Source organism: Mustelus asterias, chromosome 12 (genome assembly GCF_964213995.1).
Source record: "Mustelus asterias chromosome 12, sMusAst1.hap1.1, whole genome shotgun sequence".
In the NCBI taxonomy this organism is placed as follows: domain Eukaryota; kingdom Metazoa; phylum Chordata; class Chondrichthyes; order Carcharhiniformes; family Triakidae; genus Mustelus; species Mustelus asterias.
In genome coordinates, this window is record NC_135812.1 from 101,788,415 (window position 1) to 101,809,345 (window position 20,931).

A 20,931-nucleotide genomic window follows, 5' to 3' on the forward strand; every position below is an offset into this window, starting at 1 on the left:
CCCCCATCAGCTGTGATGTTGAGCAAGGTGGGGTGTGTGACCTGAGAAAGCAGAGGTAACGTTTGTAGGTCATGTTCAAGCAAGAATAAAAGTGGAGGAAGAATGAAACGGAGTTTCGTCACTGACTGGAACAGAATAGTTTGGTGAGTAACCAAAAAGCCCCAGAGGGAGGAAGGCAAATGAATTGATATGGAGTTCTCTTTTGTATTTAAGGACGTGTTGGGGTTTAGAAACATAGAAGATAGGAGGAGGCCATTCAGCCCTTCGAGCCTGCTCCGCCATTCATTATGATCGTGGCTGATCATCCAACTCAATAGCCTAATCCTGCTTTCTCCCCATAACCTTTGATCCTGTTTGTCCCGTTTAGTTGTAATGATTTTGCTTCCTCTGCAGCTCGGAATGCCGTGGTGGTGGTCGCCACCAGCCTCGTCGCCTATTGCTTTGAAAGTCAAGATCAGCATGTGTTCACTCTGACCGGGAAAACGGCTCAGGGTCTCCCGCCCTTCCAGCTGCCGGCCTTTTCCGATTCGGTATCCAACGGGACCGTCTGCTTCACTGAGATGCTTCAGGTAAGGGTCGATCATCTAAGGCAGTCCAGGGTGAAATCGAACATGATCCTGGTATTCCTCCGGGTGCTCCGGTTTCCTCCCACAGTCCAAAGATGTGCGGCTTAGATGGATTGGCCATGTTAAATTGCCCTGTAGTGTCAGGGGGACCAGCTAGGGTAAATGCATGGGGCCATGGGGATAGGGCCTGGATGGGAATGTGGCCGGTGCAGACCCGATGGGCCGAATGGTGGCCTCCTGCACCGTATGGATTCTATGATTCAATTGACTATCGCTTAAAAAGTCAAAGCTTGGATTTGAGTCACAAGAATTCCAAATGTAAAGGGAACAACAATTTGTACTTCATGAGAGGAGAGTGTCGATTGGCTGGCAAGTGGACTTGGATTGCTAGAGGCATTGCCATGAAGAATGCTCCAGTTGACTGGTGACTGACAGTTAACTGCTAAACTTTGTTTAAATTCAAGCCAATCAAGTTGCCAGCCATTCTGCAGTTCATTTCTCAGGCCAATTCCTTGACCAACCAAAGTCAACCTGTCTGGTTTGAATTCTTTCCAGCTACGTACTAGCAAACAATTAAATTGACTGTGGTTTGGTTCTAAATACTGCACAATATATAACAGATCTTATACCCAAAATCCAGTATGTAATCTACATTCATCCAGCTGATTGTAATGCTTCACTCTGTAAATAAATATTAGACTGGGCAATGATTGGTCCCAGGACTAACTGGTTTCTAGAGTATAACAGTGTGATCGTCAGCGATTGCATCGTAGAATTTACGGTGCAGAAGGAGGCCATTTGGCCCATCGAGTCTGCACCGACCACAATCCCACCCAGGCCCTATCCCCACAAACCCATGCATTTACCCTAGCTAATCCCCCTGTCACTAAGGGGCAATTTAGCATGGCCATTCCACCTAACCGCACATCTTTGGAGTGTGGGAGGAAACGGAGCACCTGGAGGAAACCCACGCAGACACGGGGAGAACGTGCAAATTCCACACAGACAGTGACCCGAGGCGGGAATTGAACCCGGGTCCCTGGCGCTGTGAGGCAGCAGTGCGAACCAGTGTGCTGCCGTGCCACCCCAAAATTAAAATTAAACTGTTACACTGGTCCCGATGTTTATCAAACGCTTTTTGATCTTTCTAGAACTTTGGAGCGGGATTAGCCGTGGTGCCATTGGTTGGATTTCTGGAAAGTATTGCGATAGCCAAAGCTTTTGGTGAGTCATTGGCACAAGTGACCTTTGTACAGCCACGGGCAGCCCGGCTTGATCATGCACAGCCTGTCCCACCACACGGAGCAGGGCTGGGTAACAATGGGAAGAGGCCATTCAGCCCCTCACATCCCTCCATTGTACCATGGCTGACCCATACCTCAACTCCCCTTGCTTATTACTGCGCCTCATCCAATTTTAACCCAGCAAAATCTATCAATCTCAGTCTTAAAAGCTCCAACTGACCCCCACGGCCTTTGAGTGAATGAGTTCCAGGTTTATACTACCCTTTGTGACAATGTGCTTCCTTTCATTGCCCCTTAATGGACTAGCTCTAAGACTATAGGAGTTGGCTATTCGGCCCCTTTAGTTCGCTCTGCTGCTCTAGATCGTGGCTGATCATCTCCGCCATTTTCCCCACTCTATCCCCATATCACTTTACCTTTATAGAATCATAGAATCCCTACAGTACAGAAAGAGGCCATTTGACCCATCGAGTCTGTACTGGCCACAATCCCACCCAGGCCCTATTCCTGTAACCCCACACATTTACCCTGCTAATTCCCCCTGATACTAGGGTCAATTTAGCATGGACAATCCACCTAACCCGCACATCTTTGGATTGTGGGAGGAAACCAGAGCACCTGGAGGAAACCCACGCAGACACTGGGAGAATGTGCAAACTCCACACAGACAGTGACCCGAGGTGGAAATTGAACCTGGGTCCCTGGCGCTGTGAGGTAGCAGTGCCAACCACTGTGCCACCGTGCTGTCCTTTAATATCCAGAATCTATCGATCGCTGCTTTGAACATACTCTGTGACTAAGCCTCTACAGGCCTCTGGGGTAGAGAATTCCACCCTCCGAGTGAAGACATTCCTCTACATCTCAGTCCTAAATGGTTTGTCTCTTATTCTGAGACAGTCTCTCCTGGTCCTTGAATCCCCAGCCAGGGGAAACATCCTATCCACGTCTACCTGGTCAAGCCCCTGGAAGAATTTTGATTCTTTCAATGAGATCATCTCAAATTTCTAAACTCGAGAGAATACAGGCCCAATCTCTTCAATCTATCCTCTTGTAAGAGTCCCGCCATCCCAAGGCTCAGTCTGCTGAACCTCTGCTGCTCTCCCTCAATGATGAGTATATCCTTCATTCGAAAAAGACACACTACTCCGGGGTGCCCCTTCACTGCGCCCTTGTTAGACCGGAAGAAATAATTTCTCTCTGTCCTTATCAAATACTAGAATTGTTTTTACACACCTCGATCATCTATATTCAAAAAGAAATACAACTAAGGTTTTACAACTGTGTTGTATCCCCTTTAGAAGCCAGTGTGACCTCCCTGAGGTGCAGTACCCAAAGCCACCACGTTGCTATCAGACACTGGCAATGTTCATGTCATTTCACCCAGACTGGTTGTGGTATCAGTGAACATTCTGTATGTGAATGTTGTCGTGACGCAAGGTTCAGTGTCGGGGTCAGTGACCTGCAGCGCTTGTCGAGGGCTGAAGCAGCTCCACCCCTGCCAAAACCCTAACACCACTACCATGACACTGGCCGACCAAGATCGAGACACCTGGGGCAGGATGTTCTGGCCGCGCTCGTCCCAGAACTGGAAAATCCTGCCCGCGGCCAACGGACTGTTACATGATCCTCCCCTGCCTGCTACGATTCCCGTGGCGAGCGGGATGGGAAACCACCGCCCCCCCCCCCCAAGCCCCTGCCTCACTAACTCGGGAGGATTGGGGTTGTATCTGCCACTCCAATGAATCATTGGAGGTAGTTCACACCCAGGGGGTTTTGGTATCACTTTGCTGGATTTTGTGTTTTACAGCCAGTCAGAACAATTACAGAATTGACCCGAATCAGGAACTCATCGCAATAGGTAAGAGCGGGTGTTATGTCAGTGTTGTCGTACAACTGATAAAGGGGTTTAGAGGGAGACGGTGTGTGTTTGTTTACAGGCTCCTGTTTAAGATTTTAAGTTTTTTTTTTAGTGTCACAAGTAGGCTTGCATTAACACTGCAATAAAGTTACTGTGAAAATTCCCCAGTCGCCACACTCCGGCACCTGTTCGGGTACACTGAGGGAAAATTTAGCACGGCCAATGCACCTAACCGGCATGTCTTTCGGACTGTGGGAGGAAACCGGAGCACCCGGAGGAAACCCACGCGGACACGGGGAGAACGTGCTGACTCCGCACAGGCAGTGGGCCGAGAATCGAAGCAGGGTCCCTGGTGCTGTGAGGCAACAGTGCTAACCACTGTGCCACTGTGGAACCGGCTGGTTTCAGAGTAGATTCTAAATTCATAGGCACAGGAGTAGGCCATTCGGCCCCACCACCATTCCACATGATCATGACTGATCATGCATTTCAGTATCCCATTCCCACTTTCTCTTCATACCTCTTGATTCCTTTAGCCACAAGGGTCAAATCCAGCTCCCTCCTGAACATATCTAATGAACCGGTCCCAACAGCTTTCTGTGGTAGAGAATTCCACAGGTTCACAACTCTGAGTGAAGAAGTTTTTCCTCATCTCAGTCCTGAATGGTTCACCCCTTTATTCTTAAACTGTGACCCCTAGTTCTGGACTTCCCCAACATCAGGAACATTCTTCCTGCCTCTAGTCTGTCCAGTCCCATCAGGATTTTATGTTTCTATGAAATCCCCCCAATCCGGTAAGCACCAGCCCAATCCTCACGGAATGAACACAGACAGGAAATCCCAAAAATGCATCTTGTCTCCAAGAAAAACAAATGGACCTTCTGGGGCAGGAATTGAAAACAGTGAGACTGAACTGGCTTCCATTGCTGCCTTATATTGGGGGTACCAGGGTTTATTCCAGCCTATTGAGCCTTGTGCATGTGTCCCTCCTGTATTGTCCCCTCCTGTATTGTCCCCTCCTGCGCTGGGCCCCACTGTGCTGACCCGTGGCTGGGCCCCACTGTGCTGACCCGTGGCTGGGCCCCACTGTGCTGACCCGTGGCTGGGCCCCACTGTGCTGACCCGTGGCTGGGCCCCATTGTGCTGACCCGTGGCTGGGCCCCGCTGTGCTGACCCGTGGCTGGGCCCCGCTGTGCTGACCCGTGGGTGGGCCCCGCTGTGCTGACCCGTGGGTGGGCCCCGCTGTGCTGACCCGTGGGTGGGCCCCGCTGTGCTGACCCGTGGGTGGGCCCCGCTGTGCTGACCCGTGGGTGGGCCCCGCTGTGCTGACCCGTGGGTGGGCCCCGCTGTGCTGACCCGTGGGTGGGCCCCGCTGTGCTGACCCGTGGGTGGGCCCCGCTGTGCTGACCCGTGGCTGGGCCCCGCTGTGCTGACCCGTGGGTGGGCCCCACTGTGCTGACCCGTGGGTGGGCCCCACTGTGCTGACCCGTGGGTGGGCCCCGCTGTGCTGACCCTGTCTTGTTTTGGGTTTCAGGCAGTTCGAACATTCTGGGCTCTTTCCTTTCATCCTACCCAGTGACTGGGAGTTTTGGGAGGTAAGTCGCAGGTGGAGATGGGTGAGTGGGATTTGGTGTGGAGGGGCGGGGGGGGAAGGGGAAGAGTGGGTGGGGGGGGGGGGGGGAGAGTGGGTGGGTCGTTGGGGTGGTGAATTGAGGAGGTGGGGGAAATGGAGGAAAAGGGCAAGGAGGTTTGTTGGCCCAGAATTGAGAGATTTCACACTCCAGGTACCATCATAGTAGAACTGTCAATCACCCATCATCAGACTAATCTCCTTTCGCCTCCATCCCAAAGTGGATAACAGTGGCAGGTGGCTAAACTGGCACAGAAAAGGAACATGGGGGGTGGGTGCGGTAGTGGGGAGATGGGGGGAGGGCACTGAGATGGCAGAGGAGGGTATCACTGACTGGGGAGGAGGGGGTGAGAGTGGCGAGAGAGCTGTGTGGGGAGAACGAGCTTTTCAGCCATTCCCTTAACAAAGACCTCGGGCTTGGAATGGTGTGTGACGCGCCGACTGAGTTAAGCTGCCCTACACTGACCCTGCGTTAGGAGTCTGTGTCACAGCTGATGGTCCATACAATATAGAAGCAGAATTGGGCCATTCAGCCCATCGGTGGGCCAGAATTAGGCCATTCGGCCCGACTGCTCCGCTCCACTCGGTGTGCTTTCTGCTGTAACTATTTTTCTGAACTCTCTGTCTAGGACGGCAGTGAATTCTCAAACTGGTGTGTGCAGCCCTGCTGGCGGAATAGTGACTGGTGAGTCTGTTGTGTAAAGTTAATGGGAGCTCCGTTCTCCTGTGGCAGCCCCCCCACTCCCCCCATCAGCTGATTTCTCCTTTGATTCCTCTGACGCTGCACACTCTGATTTCTCTCCCCAGGAGTTGTCGTGTTGTTGTCGCTGGCTTTCCTCACGCCTCTCTTCTTCTACATCCCCAAAGCGGCCCTGGCAGCGGTGATCATCTGCGCCGTCTCCAGCGTCTTCGACCTGAGGATTGTCGCTACGCTGTGGAGGGTGAAAAGTAGGTTCCAGTCGCACCCCATCCCGTCCCCCTGTCGCTGTGGGCCTGACTTTGGATTCTCCTGCCGTGTCGACAAACTGCTTTGTCAGTCTCTGCTCGGAGGCCGAGAACCAGGCCCTCGGCCATGGTTCCAGAATCATAGAATCCCGACTATGCAGGAGAGGCCATTCGGCCCATCGAGTCTGCACTGACTCTCTGACAGAGTATGGCACCCAAGCCCTGTCTCCCGCCCGATCCCCGTAGCCCCACACACTTCCCATGGCTAATCCACCTAACTGACACATGTCGGGACACTAAGTGGCAACTTGGTATGGCTAATCCCCCTAACCGGACTCCACCTCGGAGTCAAGGTGTCAGGAATTCGAACCCCACTCCAGACACCCGAGTGCCTAATCTAGGCTGATACTTCAGTGCTGCCGCTGCGCTGTTGGTGGGCCAGCACTGAGGGGGCGTTGCACCATCAAGGGGTTGAGCTGAGGGGGTGCTGCACTGTCAGCGGGACCGCCTCTGTCTGCCCCCCTCGGGTGTCGGTAAAAGATACCCTGATGTGAGCAGGAAAAGTCTGCCCGGTTACTGACCCAATATTCATCCCCCAATGAACATCACAAACACAGACTATCTCGCCACTGTCACGTTGCTGTTTGTGGCAGCTTGCTGTGCACTATTGGCTGCCACATTTCCCACATTACAATTGTAGGAGGACACTTTAATTGTACTTCATTGGCTGTAAAGTGCTTTGGTTCATCCTGAAAGGCGCTATATAAATGCAAAGTCTCTGTGTGTGACCAGCTTCTCCCTGAAGCCACAGCTGAGTGTCAGTAGGTGGTCCTCGTGATGCTGAAATGTGCGGTGGCCCTCTTCCCTCGCTTTAACCTTTCCCTACGCGTTCAGTTCTGCAGTGTGGCAATAACTCCTTATCCTTTGTTTGCTTATTTTCCCCAGAGCTGGACTTGCTGCCGTTCCTAACATCATTCCTGGGTTGTTTTTGGGAAATCCAATATGGAATTCTGGCTGGAATTGCTTTATCTGGGATAATCCTGTTTTTTAACATCGCCAGACCTGAGATTAAGGTAATTGTTTTTGTCAGTAGTCTAAATCCCACTGTAAAAGTGTGTTAGTCTGGTACAGTGTGCTCGCACTAAGGGACATCCTTCAATTTGCTTTCCCTGTGCCTGAGTTTATCAATGGACGTTGGAGAGGGTGTCCCAGGGTAGACCAATATCCAGTGACCCCCTAACGTGAGCAATGGGCTTGAGGACAGCACCTTTGCCTTCCCCCCACCTTGGGGCAACAACCGGCCTTCGATTTGGGCTCATAATGCGTGGAGGGGACAGCCTGTCCCAGAGGTGGAATCGTAATGCCCCAGGGATAGGGAGAGAGAACCCCCCTTTACACCAATGAATCACAAGGTTTTGTGAGTCACGTAAGGTTTTGGGAGTCTTTGTACCCCTTTTAAGGCAGGAACAGATTTGGCAGCAAAACTTCTTTGTTGGGAATCGACGTTCTTGAAGATTTGTCCATTAAGTGCTTGGGTAAACTCTGTCAACAAACTAGGGCGGTGATTTACAATTTACCCGGGAATATACTCCTGTGTCAAGCCCTCGCGCACTTTCTCTTTCCCTCTTTCTCTCTCTGTACTTATGTCTTGTTTTGTTCTGATCTCTTGATGGTCTTACTCTCTGCTGTGAAGAAGGGAAACTTTGGGGGTTGGTCTTACCAGCTTGCCACGCGGTGGATTAGCGTGGCGAGCCGGAAGGATCGCGAGAGAGGGTGAAAAACCGAGTTTGTGTCTTTTGTGATGATACCGCCACTGGAGGGGGGTGAGGCCTTGTGGGGGGTGTGCCTGAAGGGGAGGCTGTGCGTGGGGAGCTGCACACTCTGCCATCGGGGATCGCCAGGGCGGTGATCGGCTGGCTTGGGGGTGGGGGGGTGCAGGGGGTTGGTAAGTAGGGGCAGCAATTGGCTGGGGTGGGGGATCGAGCCGGGAGCAGTGATTGGCTGCTTGGGGTGATTTGGGGATGGGGGTAAGATCAGGGGGGTTGGGGAATGTCAGATTCCCAATGCACTAACTGTATACTTTACACAGTGCACTGGGAGATCTTACGCTTGTGCAATGCCACCCTGTAGCAGCCAGCAGCCGGCTTCCCAGCATGAATAGACTCCGCCCACTCTCCCTACTGGTGCAAATCACACTTTGCCTTTTTTTTCTACAAGTGGCATAAGATTTGAATTTTTCTCTCGCTGAGAAAATGGCCGTGACTCTCTCCCGTTTTCACACTCGTTCGGCACTTAGGATTTCTTTGGTAAGATCACCTCTGGGGTGTTCTTAATTCTGGCTGTTATCCAATTAACCACACGCCCACTTCCCCACCCCAGCCAGCTTCAGCCCCTTTTGTGAGGACACTTCCCTTGACCAACCAGGAATAGTTCCTGCACATGTTGCCAACCTTTGCACTTGTACGTAAGGGTTAGCCTGAATTTTGAGCTGAGATTGAGGGATGTGGGGAACGGGTGGGGAAAATGGAATTAAACCCATGATCCTAATGAATGGTGGAATAGGCTTGATGGGCTGAATGGTCTGCTCCTATTACTGGTGTTGTGGTATCCCGATCCTTTTTGCACGACGTGCTTCCTTAGCTGGTCGGGAAAGATGTGTTTGCATTCCATTCTCTCATGGGTGGTTTTGCCACAGCTTTTGTCCATTTTTTTACTGGGAGTTTGAGCCCTCCTTGGTCAGCATTTCTCTCTATACTGCGTCCTTTGTCTATGTTTCCTTATGGTTCTATTCTCCAAAAAAGGGCAGCTATGAAATCTGTGTAGTAGAAAACAGGGTTAGACATTGGTTTCTAATAATCTTAGAATCATAGAATCCCTGCAGTTCAGAAGGAGGCCATTTGGCCCATCATGCCTGCACTGACTCTCCATCAGAGCAACCCACCTGGCTCGCCCCCATCCTATCCCTGTAAACCCACATACTTACCCCGCTAATTCCCCCTAACCTACACATCTTGGGACACTAAGGGGCAATTTAGCATGGCCAGTATGCCTAATCTGCACATCTTTGGACTGTGGGAGGAAACCGGAGCACCTGGAGGAAACCCACGCAGACACGGGGAGAACGTGCAGACCCAAGCCAGGACTCGAACTCGGGTCCCTGCTGTGAGGCAGCAGTGCTAACCACTGTGCCTCCGTGCCGCCCTAATGCTAGATTTTAACTGATATTATTCTGGTTAGTAACCTGATAATCTTACAGCAGCAATCTAGGGGTAGTATACCCTGTCTTTCCAACAGAGCAGCATTGTAATCTGAGAAGGGTTGCAAAATTGTTTATTAACTGAACACACTCTCAGCTGCATAGGAAAGCCAAGACACAACTGATCAATCAGCAAGTACATAAATCATTTGGTACCTGCATCGCTGAACCCTTTACGTGGTGTACCTGTGGAGATTAATGACCTGTGGGGGAGCTGAAGACAGTGGAATCCTAAACCCCTCTCCTTTGTCCCTCAGATTGCCAATTACGGTACAGTTATCGTGCAGTTACAGAGTGGTCTGAATTTCCCTGCTGTCGAACATGTTTGTGACCAGCTGTACCAGCGAGTGTTAGAGGGTAAGTGGAGACATCATTGATCCTGGACTAATCTCGCCGCTGCTCTGCCTTCTTGGTGCAGGCTGGGATTGAACCATAAGACATAGGAGCAGAATTAGGCCACTCGGCCCATCGAGTCTGCTCCGCCATTCAATCATGGCTGATATTTTCCTCGTCCCCATTCTCCTGCCTTTTCCCCATAACCCCCTGATCCCCTTATTAATCAAGAACCTATTTATCTCGGTCTTAAAGACACTCAATGACCCGGCCTCCACAGCCTTCTGCGGCAAAGAGTTCCACACATTCACCACCCTCTGGCTGAAGAAATTCCTCCTCATCTCTGTTTTAAAGGAGCGTCGCTTTAGCCTGAGGTTGTGCCCTCTGGTCCTAGTTTTTCCTACTAGTAGAAACATCCTCTCCATGTCCACTCTATCCAGGCCTCGCAGTATCCTGTAAGTTTCAATAAGACACCCCCCTCATCCTTCTAAACTCCAATTACTCCAGCGAGAAACCAGCTTTCGTTCTGCCAGTTCCCGGGGGTTCAGTGGTCCCACTGCATTCAGTAATCGGAGTTTCATCCCGCATTTCGGTGGCAGCGGAGATACAGAAATAGAACAGGACATCACTGACCGATCGGACAGCCCCAACTATCCGAACATTCTCTGATAACTCTCTGTTTCTGCTTTCCTCTGAAACACCCTCCAGCTACTTGTTGAAATTGCTGATATTAAACCGATAAATCTCTGCTTCCCTGGCGAGTCAGTATCTCCCTCCCCTCCTAAATTCCCTGCTCACTTTTTCCCTCGTAACCATAGAAACCGTACAGTGCAGGAGGCTACCATTCGGCCCATCGAGCCTGTGCTCGACGACAATCCCACCCCAGGCCCTATCCCCCCCACGTTTACCCCGCTAATCCCTTTAACCTACACACCCCAAGACACTATGAGCAATTTAGCATGGCCAATGCACCTAACCCGCACATCTTTGGGCTGCTGCTCTGGTTACGGCAGTTAATAATTAGATTGTTTAGAATCTTTGCATCTCTCCTGCATTGCTTTACCCTCAGACTGAACAAAACATTCCCAGATCTCTCAGCCTCTATTTTTCCTTTTATCGCTCACATGGTTTGCTTGATCAATACTTCATCCATCACTTAAAACATTCCCCCCCTCCACCTACGCACAGTGGCAGCCGTGTGTGCCATCTACAAGATGCACCGCAACATCTCACCAAAGCACCTTCCAAACTCATGACTGCTACCATCTGGAAGGACCAGGGCAGCAGATACATGGGAACACCACCACCTGCAAGTTTCCCTCCCAGCTACCCACCATCCCGACTTGGAAATATATCGCCGTTCCTTTGCAGTCGCTGGGTCAGAATCTTGGCACTCCCTAACAGCACTGTGGATGTACCTACACCACTTTAGCGGTTCACAAAGGCCACCACCACCTTCTCAAGGGCCATTAGGGATGGGTAATAAATACTGGCCTGGCCAGTAACGCCCCATATGAATTAAATAAAAGGTCACAAACCTGTGTACAGATTAGTTGTCCAATGTTGGCCTCTGCGAAAACCTTCCAGATGTGTGTTCTACACCTCTCTTTGCTAATCCTTTGCTCTGTTAGGATGTAACTAACAAGATGAATGGGAATAACTCCCACAAAGAATGCGATGTAATACCAGACTCCGATATCAAGTGGGAGGGGTGTTGATGTAGGATCCACATAAGTTGGCAAATGGCTTTTTGGTTTCCTATTTCTTTGGCTTTGCCTCGAGTTAGGGTTCCCTCGCGCTGAACTAGTTGCTGAGGAAGAAATCCAAGGTTTGACATCCAGGACACTCTTCTAGCCTTTGTGGATCACCAGTGTTCTCCAGGAAGAACTCCAAGCCAAGCCTGGTTGGTGCTGAATTGCAGCCGGAGACACAACGTGTGCTGGAACTAGCCATTTTTCTTTTAAAGAACGGCTGAGTGATGCTGCTGCAGTCAAATAGCCCATGACACTCATTGCATGAGAACAACTGGGTTCCACAGAACTGCATGCTGACTTGGAAATAGAGAGGGAGAAATCCAGTAAGAGGCTTTACGTATGAATTAGGAGCAGAAGTATTATTATTATTTTATTGGTGTCACAAGTAGGCTTACATTAACACTGCAATGAAGTTACTGTGAAAATCCCCTAGTCGCCACACTCCGACACCTGTTCGGGTACACTGAGGGAGAATTTAGCACGGCCAATTCACCTAACCAGCACGTCATTTGGACTGTGGGAGGAAACCGGAGCACCAGGAGGAGGAGTAGGCCACTCTGCCCCTTGAGCCTGCTATGCTACTCGATAAGGGTGGATCTGATTAGGCCCCCACTCCACTTATTTCAGTTTAAAACATTAGTCTTAGAATTGTACCCCTCTCCCTCAAACCGAATGGTAAATTCAACCATGTTATGATCACTGCAACCCAGAGGGTGCCTTCACCGTCAGTTCATTCATTAATCCTGTCTCCCATTACCAGATCTCATTTAGCCTGCGCTCTGGTTGCTGGTGGGACATGCTGCTCCAAGAAACTGTCCCCAAAACACTCTTTATGAACTCATTACCCAGACTAACCTTGCCAATGTGATTCGTCTAATCTATATGCAGATTAAAATCACCCATGATTTGTTAATCTTTATTTCTCACAAGCCCCCGTTATTTCTTCCTGTATTCCCCATTCTACAGTGCGATTACTATGTTATCTCCCTATTGTACCAATGTCATCCTTAATTAACAGAGCTATCCCTTCACTTTTTCCCAGCTTCCTGTGTCATGTGTCTTTTGAACATTGTTCCTACACAGAGGTTAATCCCCTTTACCTCGCGTTGTAATCTGCTACAGTTATTTGAGAAGATGTTATATGCTCTTAATTAACGTGGGAGGTTCATTAATATAAAGGCCTGTTAATATAAAGTTAATAATAATGTAAAGTGAATAATTAGCAAGGTATTTTCTTTAAATAACCAGGAACTTTAAACAAGTAACAGGTTAATTAAGCTTTGGGTTCGACTGAAATGCTGTTCAAATAATACAAGGAACATTCATTACCAAAACAGTAATACTGGAATTTTAGTCACACACACAAAAATTATATAACCAGGCTTGATGGAATTCGGAAGCTTTTGGAGTCCTTCTGTAGTTGTCCACTGTCCGTAAGGTCTTTCTGACTCGGTATCCCTCTGTTCAATAGCTGGATAATTCTCTTGAGATGTAAACTGGCGGGGGTGGAGAGCTGCTCTAGAGATGAATGCTGACTTCTTGATTGGTTGCTCTGGCCTCTGGAGATGTTCTCTCAGAAAAGGCTGTTGCTTGGGCCTTTATAGCTTAGAATAATAGAATCCTACAGTGCAGATGGCCCAACGAGTCTGCACCGACCACAATCCCACCCAGGCCCTATCCCCGTAACCATATGCCTTTTCCCCAGCTAGTACCCCCTGACACTAAGAGGCAATTTAGCATGGCCAATCCACCTAATCTGCACATCATTGGACTGTGGGAGGAAACTGGAGCACCCGGAGGAAACCCACACAGACATGGGGAGAACGTGCAAACTCTACACAGACAGTGACCCAAGCCGGGAATTGAACTCATGTCCCTGGCGCTGTGAGGCAGCAGCGCTAACCACTGTGCCACCGTGCCTCCAAAAGATAGCTTTCCTCGGAAGTAACAGGGAGTTTGTGAATTACGATTGAGAAATTTACATCGAACCAGCCAGGAGTCGGACCTGGAATCTTCTGATCCGCAGTCAGATGCATTATCCATTGTGCCACTGGCCCACATATCTCCGATGACTTTGCAATTTTCTTAACACCAGGGTTGGTTTGATGCTGTCAACACTGTCAATTTTAAGTCTGATAGGCTCTTAATAGTTGACGGTCCTTTTTAAGCCGATAGGCTGGCAGAATGCAAACGTCTGCTACCAAGTCAACCCTGATGCTTGGTCCTTTTGAAACAAATGTTATAACCTGGAGTCTGAGTGTACTCTGCATTTTAGCATCAAACTCAAAAACAGCTTTTAAAGGGGCCACGCACTGATTTCTTTCCCTCCAACATTTTTTTACAATTCTTTTATATCTTTACAAACTCAACTTCACAACAACGTTGAGATCTGAGTCTTTGTCACCCTGCAGCCATGTCTCTGTCACGGCTATCAGATCATGCATACTCATTTCTATCAGTTCATCTGTTTTGTTACGTATGCTGCGTGCGTTCCGATACAGAGCATTTCGTTCTTTTTATCATATTTTTGTAACCTCTCGCCTTCGTTGCTGATGCAGTCCTGGGTTTGCCATCTCTATCCCTGCCACACTCTGAGCATCGTTTCCCTCATTCCTTCCTTGCTCTCTCTCTCACCTTGCTTCCTTTATTTAAGGTTCACAAGGATGTTGCCGGGACTTGAGAAGCTGAGTTACAGAGAGAGATTGAATAGGTTGGGACTTTATTCCCTGGAGCGTAGAAGATTGAGGGGAGATTTGATAGAGGTGTATAAGATTTTGATGGGTATAGATAGAGTGAATGCAAGCAGGCTTTTTCCGCTGAGGCTAGGGGAGAAAAAAACCACAGAGGGCATGGGTTGAGGGTGAAAGGAGAAAAGTTTAAAGGGAATATTAGGGGGGGCTTCTTCACGCAGAGAGTGGTGGGAGTGTGGAATGAGCTGCCAGATAATGCGGGGTCACTTTTAACATTTAAGAAAATCTTGGACGGGTTCATGGATGAGAGGGGTGTGGAGGGATATGGTCCAAGTGCAGGTCAATGGGACTAGGCATAAAATGGTTCGGCACAGACAAGAAGGGCCAAAAGGCCTGTTTCTGAGCTGTAATTTTCTATGGTTCTATGAATAATCCCGGTGTTTAATGAACTGGAACGCCTTTCCTCCAGCAGCGAACCCTCCCCACTCTGTGATACTGGACTGCCTTCATGTCAGCAACATTGACTACACAACAGTGAATGGCATACGGGAACTGATCCAGACATTCCAACAGAAGCGTGTGTGTCTACTATTCTCAAATTTCCAGGTATGCTCTGAATGTTTGTGCAACACCTCCCTCCCCCCACCCCACACACACACCCTGGTTTTTAATCACCCCACTATTGCTGGCTGTTAGCCTGTGGAATTCCCTCCCTAGATTTCTCCACCCCCCCCCCTCCTCTTTTTCGAAGGGTGATCCTGGTGACCAGCTGAGAGTCACCTGCACTCATATCTCAGGGTGGCTCAATGTTGAATTTTGAACTCTGCTAGGAAGCACCGTGAGACATTTTTGTACCGCGTGGATGGGTGCCATTTTTTTGCAATGCCGTGTGACTTTAATTCTTGCGGCGAGCTCTGGGAAATTACCTTCTATTTTGGGGCCCCTCATAACCAACATTGAGTGCACCCCAAATTGTGCACAAATCCCTGCAGTGCAGAAGGAGGCCATTCGGCCCATCGAGTCTGCACCGACCACAATCCCACCTAGGCCCTATTCCCATAACACCACCCTAGTTAATCCTCCTGACATCTAAGGGTTAATTTAGCACGGCCAATCAACCTAACCCTGCACGTCTTTGGAGTGTGGGAGGAAACCGGAGCACCCGGAGGAAACCCACGCAGACATGGGGAGAATGTGCAAACTCCGCACAGTGACCCAAGTCGGGAATCTAACCCGGGTCCCTGGCGCAGTGCTGCCCCACAGTGGCCATGCACCCTGGAATGTGTGCATGTTCCAGATTGTACTGGATTGTGCATGCTGTAAATTACAACCAGTATCTGCTGAGTTCTGTGACAGCAATGCTGAGGGAGCACTGCATTATTTGGAGATGCCGGCGTTGGACTGGGGTAAACACAGTAAGAAGTTTAACAACACCAGGTTAAAGTCCAACAGGTTTATTTGGTAGCAAAAGCCACACAAGCTTTCGGAGCCTTAAGCCCCTTCAGGTGAGTGGGAGTTCTGTTCACAAACAGGGCATATAAAGACACAAACTCAATTTACATGAATAATGGTTGGAATGTGAATACTTACAACTAATCAAGTCTTTAAGATACAAACAATGTGAGTGGAGAGAGCATCAAGACAGGCTAAAAAGATGTGTATTGTCTCCAGACAAGACAGCCAGTGAAACTCTGCAGGTCCAGGCAGGCTGTGGGGCCCCAATACACATCTCTTTAGCTTGTCTTGATGCTCTCTCCACTCACATTGTTTTGTTTCTTAAAGACTTGATTAGTTGTAAGTATTCGCATTCCAACCATTATTCATGTAAATTGAGTCTGTGTCTTTATATGCCCTGTTTGTGAACAGAATTCCCACTCACCTGAAGAAGGGGCTTGAGGCTCCGAAAGCTTGTGTGGCTTTTGCTACCAAATAAACCTGTTGGACTTTAACCCGCTGTTGTTAAACTTCAGCACTGCATTGACAGAGGCGCAATGTACATGAGAGCAAACGAGATGGTGGTGCTGGAAAAGTCAAAACCTTCATCTTTAGTAACATCTATTTCCCAACTCCAAAGATCAGTCCAGGAGGCAGCCGGAATAACCACCTCCCTTTCTCATTCAGCCTAAGGTTCTGTCGATACTGACTTCAGCAGCGATCGAAGGGTTGAGACACTTTGACAGCACTGAGACTGCACTCCAACATCTCCATGGTAACTGCTCGTTTCATCGTTTTGGGATTATCCGCTGCCTGTGGCGATGGGCTGGTTTGTATCGAGACGGTTGCAGTCTGGAGGAATTGTCACGAGCCCAATGCCCTGTTTACCCACATCGGCCTTTTATTCCAACACTTCTCACCTGAGAGTTTGCCAGTGTGGGGCTGAGGGGGCAGGGGGGATTTTGTTTTTGCTCCTTTTTAAAAATATTTGTCGTATTACTTGGTTGTACAATTCTTTTTTAGCCTGTGTCAGGTTAAGTGGATGGAATTTAATATTTGAAAAATGTTTCTTAAACCAGAAAAAATAGTTATTATTTAGAAATTCTTCCCTCTCTCTCTCTCTGTCTCGGGCAATGTGGAGATGCCGGCGTTGGACTGGGGTGGGCACAGTAGGAAGTCTCACAACACCAGGTTAAAGTCCAACAGGTTTATTTGGAATCGTGAGCTTTCAGAGCGCTGCCCCTTCGTCAGGCGAGTGGAGAGTTGGGTTCACAAACACGGCATATACAGACACAATTGCAAGATAATGGTTGGAATGCGAGTCTTTACAGGTAACCAAGTCTTTACAGATACAATGTAAGTGGAGAGAGGGATAATCACAGGTTAAAGAGATGTGTACTGTCTCAAGCCAGGACAGTTAGGATTTTGCAAGCCCACTGTCTTGCCCTGAGACAGTTCACACCTCTTTAACCTGTGATTATCCCTCTCTCCACTCACACTGTCTGTACCTGTAAAGACTTGGTTACCTGTTAAGACTCGTATTCCAACCATTATCTTGCAATTGTGTCTGTGTCCATATAATGCTGTGTTTGTGAACCCAACTCTCCACTCACCTGATGAAGGAGCAGTGCTCCAAAAGCTTGTGATTCCAAATAAGCCTGTTGGACTTTAACCTGGTGTTGTGAGACTTCCTACTGACAGTGAGTCAGGATGGGGGACAGCCCGCAGGTACTCAGTGCCTCCCTGCATTGGTCATTCTTTATGCTGGGTTCTGGACAAGCAGTGCCAGCTTGTGGAGGATCGATACTTGTCGGACCCAATGCTATCCATGCCCGACGCCCCTTAGAACCATAGAAAAGTTACAGCACAGAAGGAGGCCATTCAGCCCATCTTGTCCATGTCAGCCTGAAGACATCCAGATGTCCTTTCTAATCCAGTCTTCCTGCACCTAGCCTATAGCCCTGTAACTTACAGCACTTAAGGCATAGATCCAGGTACTTTATAAAAGAGTTTAGGGTTTCTGCCTCTACCACCAACTCGTGCAGTGAATTCCCCACACCCTGACTGCACTCAGAAGCGTACAAAGCTACAGACAAGTGTTGAAAAATGGGATCAGGATAGGCGCTCGATGGCTGGCACAGACACAATGGGCCGAAGGGCCTCTTTCTATGCTGTATAACTCTGAGAAATGGGAGGCTGGTTTATCATTCAGCCTGTGCCCCACACCAGGGATAGAATCTGGGTTCTTTCTATTCTGCCTTTTTGTACCAGAGGAACACAGGAATTAGGAGCAGAAGGCGGCAAATTCAGCTCTTCGAGCCTGCTCCGCCATTCAATCAGATCACAGCGGATCTCTCCCTGCTCTCAAACCCACCTCTTCCCCATATCCCTTTATCCTGTTTTTTATCAGAAATATATCTATCTCCTTCTAGAAATGATTCAGACTCGACCGCGCTCTGGGGCAGCGAGTTCCACAAATTCACCACCCTCTGCGAGAAGTAGTTCCTCCTCCTCTCAGTTTTAAATCTACCGCCTCTCAGCCTGTACCTGTGACCTCTTGTTCGAGATCGCCCCATAAGAGGAAACATTTGGTCCACATTTACTTTATCAATCCCTTTTCAAACATTATATACCTCGATCAGATCCCCCCTCATCCTTCTAAACCCCAGCGAGTATAAACCCAAACTGTTTAATCTCTCCTCATACGTCAGCCCTTTCATCCCCTGAGTCAATCTGGTGAACCTCCTCTGGACTGCCTCCAACGCTGCCGCACCCTTCCTCATGCAGTGTCAGGTGTAGGCCGCTGCATCAGTGCACTCGCTTTCCATTGCGGGTTCGAGTCCCATTCCAGAGTGAGCCCCTTTAATCGAGGCTGACACTCCACAGAGGGAGTGCTGCCCTGTCAGAGGAACCCTCTTTCAGATGTTACGGTTAAACGCAGAGCCTCCCGGGTAAAAGATCCCATAATACTATTTCAAAGGATAAGAGTGCATGTTCTTCCTGTTGTCCTGGTCAGTATTTATCCAGTAAGAAGTCTCACAACACCAGGTTAAAGTCCAGCAGGTTTATTTGGTAGCAAATGCCTACCAAATGCTTTCGGAGCGTGCTGCTCCTTCATCAGGTGGAGTGGGAGATGAGCACATCTCCCACTCCACCTGACGAAGGAGCAGCGCTTTGAAAGCTAGTGGCATTTGCTCCCAAATAAACCTGTTGGACTTTAACCTGGTGTTGTGAGACTTCTTACTGTGTTTACCCCAGTCCAACGCCAGCATCTCCACATCAGTATTTATCCCCCAATCAACATTACTTAAAAATATATATGGATATTGTGGGAGCTTGCTGTGTAAGCATTAGCTGCCACATTTCCTAAATTACGCTTCCAAAATACTTAATTTTGCCCCGACATTGTGAAAGGTGTTATACAAAATGCAAATCTCTTCCTTGCACATGGCGCAGCATACCGACCAGCCACTGGGGGGAGCTCCCACCTAAATTTCCATCTGCGTAACCCGACAGTGCAAAAGGAGGCCATTCAGCCCATTGAGACTCAGAGTGCCTTTCCAAGTCTCTCCCAACCCCCACCCTATTCCCGTAACCCTACACATGATGCATCTATCTAACCTACATATCATGGGACACTAAGGGGCAACTTAGCCTGGCAAATCCATCTAACCTGCACATCTTGGGACTGTGGGAGGAAACCGGAGGGAAACCCACGCAGACACGGGGAGAAAGTGCAGACTCCACACAGACAGTGACCCAAGCCGGGAATCGAACCCGGGTCCCTGGCGCTGTGAGGCAGCAGCGCTAACCACTGTGCCACCCATATTATTTTTAAATTTTTCACTTGTTTTCAAATGAGCTGTACAGTGTGGTGGGGGTTGTGTCATACGGGCCAAATTATGTCAAATAGATTTTTTGAAAACGGAATTATTTGGAAAATGGCCAGAAACTGAGCCTCGGGGAGCAGTTAAACTACTTGCCTGGTTGAAAGCTGATTTACAAATCAAGATTTTTTTTCTCTACCCTCAGGAGATGATTACACAGATGACTTGGATGAGAGTGAGAAACCCCTACTTCACAGGAACGAGGGGTTTTCCAGCTAGCTGGAATGCCCTGCGTTCTCGCCAGGCGAGTGTCGGCTGCTCCACAAAACTGTTCAGCCCCGTTTAGCCGATGGTGCAATACGTTACCGAGCTGCTTCTCTGGGGAACATACCGTGGCCAACCTGAGTGGTCCTCACTGGTGTGTCACCAGCACTGACATAACTGACCCTGAATGCTTAACAAGGACTGGATCTAAAATCGCAATGGACATCCTTCAACCCCACCAGCCCATCCAGCTGCCTCTTCACTCCGATTTATATTTTTCCAATGATTTGATTGTATGTTTTTATATTTGGGATTTAGCACCAATCACTTTAATAAAAAAAAGACCCAGTGTTTGACTTTCCGAGCCATCAGTCCCTAGCTCTCGGGGTCGGGTACTGACGGAAGGGTTTTGGGAGGATGGGTGAGGGGGCAGAACATTGCAACAAGTAGTGACTGCTGGAGTGGGAAAGGAAGTGGAACCCACAGGTCTGAGTTAGAGCAACTGCGGATGTTAGTCCTGGTCAGACACACCACAAATTTACGCTGTTCCGACCTCTACAAATCCTGTCATTGTTCCATCCTTGTGGTGGCGCAGTGGTTAGCACTGCTGCCTCGCAACATCAGGGACCCGGGTTCGATTCCCGGCTCGGGTCACTGCCTGTGTGGAGTTTGCACGTTCTCCCCGTGCCTGCGTGTGTTTCCTCCCACAGTCCAAAAGACATGTGGGTTAGGTGGATTGGCCATGCTAAATTGCCCCTTAGTGTCAGTGGGACTAGCTAGGGTAAATGCATGGGGTTATGGGGATAGGACCTGGGTAGGATTGTGGTCGGTGCAGACTCGATGGGCCTCCTTTTGCACTGTAGGATTCCATGATCCTTGCTAAGAATACAAGTACCCTATGCACTGCGAGAGTACATCTAGTCTGAACCTATTGCTATTTAGCGTGGCTTTTGTGGTCCATTTTATTTTGATCATCAAATTGGCATTAGTTTTTGTTTATTAGTGTCACAAGTAGATTTACATTAACACTGCAATGAAGTTACTGTGACAGTCCCCTAATATCTCCATTAATACTGGTACCAGTGTACATTTGCTCTCCTATGCTTTAATTTTCGCACATTCATGATTTA

At 49.1% G+C, this 20,931-nt stretch overlaps 1 protein-coding gene across 2 annotated transcripts in view; it reads left to right on the forward strand.

Annotated features, from left to right (window-relative positions):
- slc26a11 (solute carrier family 26 member 11) overlaps positions 1 to 20,152 on the forward strand; it is a 41,177-nt gene extending 21,025 nt beyond the window's left edge. Inside the window, exons 7-17 of one of the 2 annotated variants that reach the window (XM_078225726.1) lie at positions 394 to 569; positions 1,718 to 1,790; positions 3,618 to 3,668; positions 5,203 to 5,263; positions 5,928 to 5,983; positions 6,106 to 6,246; positions 7,189 to 7,316; positions 9,757 to 9,856; positions 14,746 to 14,882; positions 16,398 to 16,485; positions 19,743 to 20,152. In XM_078225726.1, coding sequence (XP_078081852.1) covers positions 394 to 569; positions 1,718 to 1,790; positions 3,618 to 3,668; positions 5,203 to 5,263; positions 5,928 to 5,983; positions 6,106 to 6,246; positions 7,189 to 7,316; positions 9,757 to 9,856; positions 14,746 to 14,882; positions 16,398 to 16,485; positions 19,743 to 19,816 — 1,085 coding nt within the window. In that variant the 3' untranslated portion in view covers positions 19,817 to 20,152. The remainder of the gene's footprint in view (positions 1 to 393; positions 570 to 1,717; positions 1,791 to 3,617; positions 3,669 to 5,202; positions 5,264 to 5,927; positions 5,984 to 6,105; positions 6,247 to 7,188; positions 7,317 to 9,756; positions 9,857 to 14,745; positions 14,883 to 16,397; positions 16,486 to 19,742) is intronic. The other variant, XM_078225727.1, reaches the window with a different exon arrangement.
- The last annotated feature ends 779 nt before the right edge of the window (positions 20,153 to 20,931 follow it).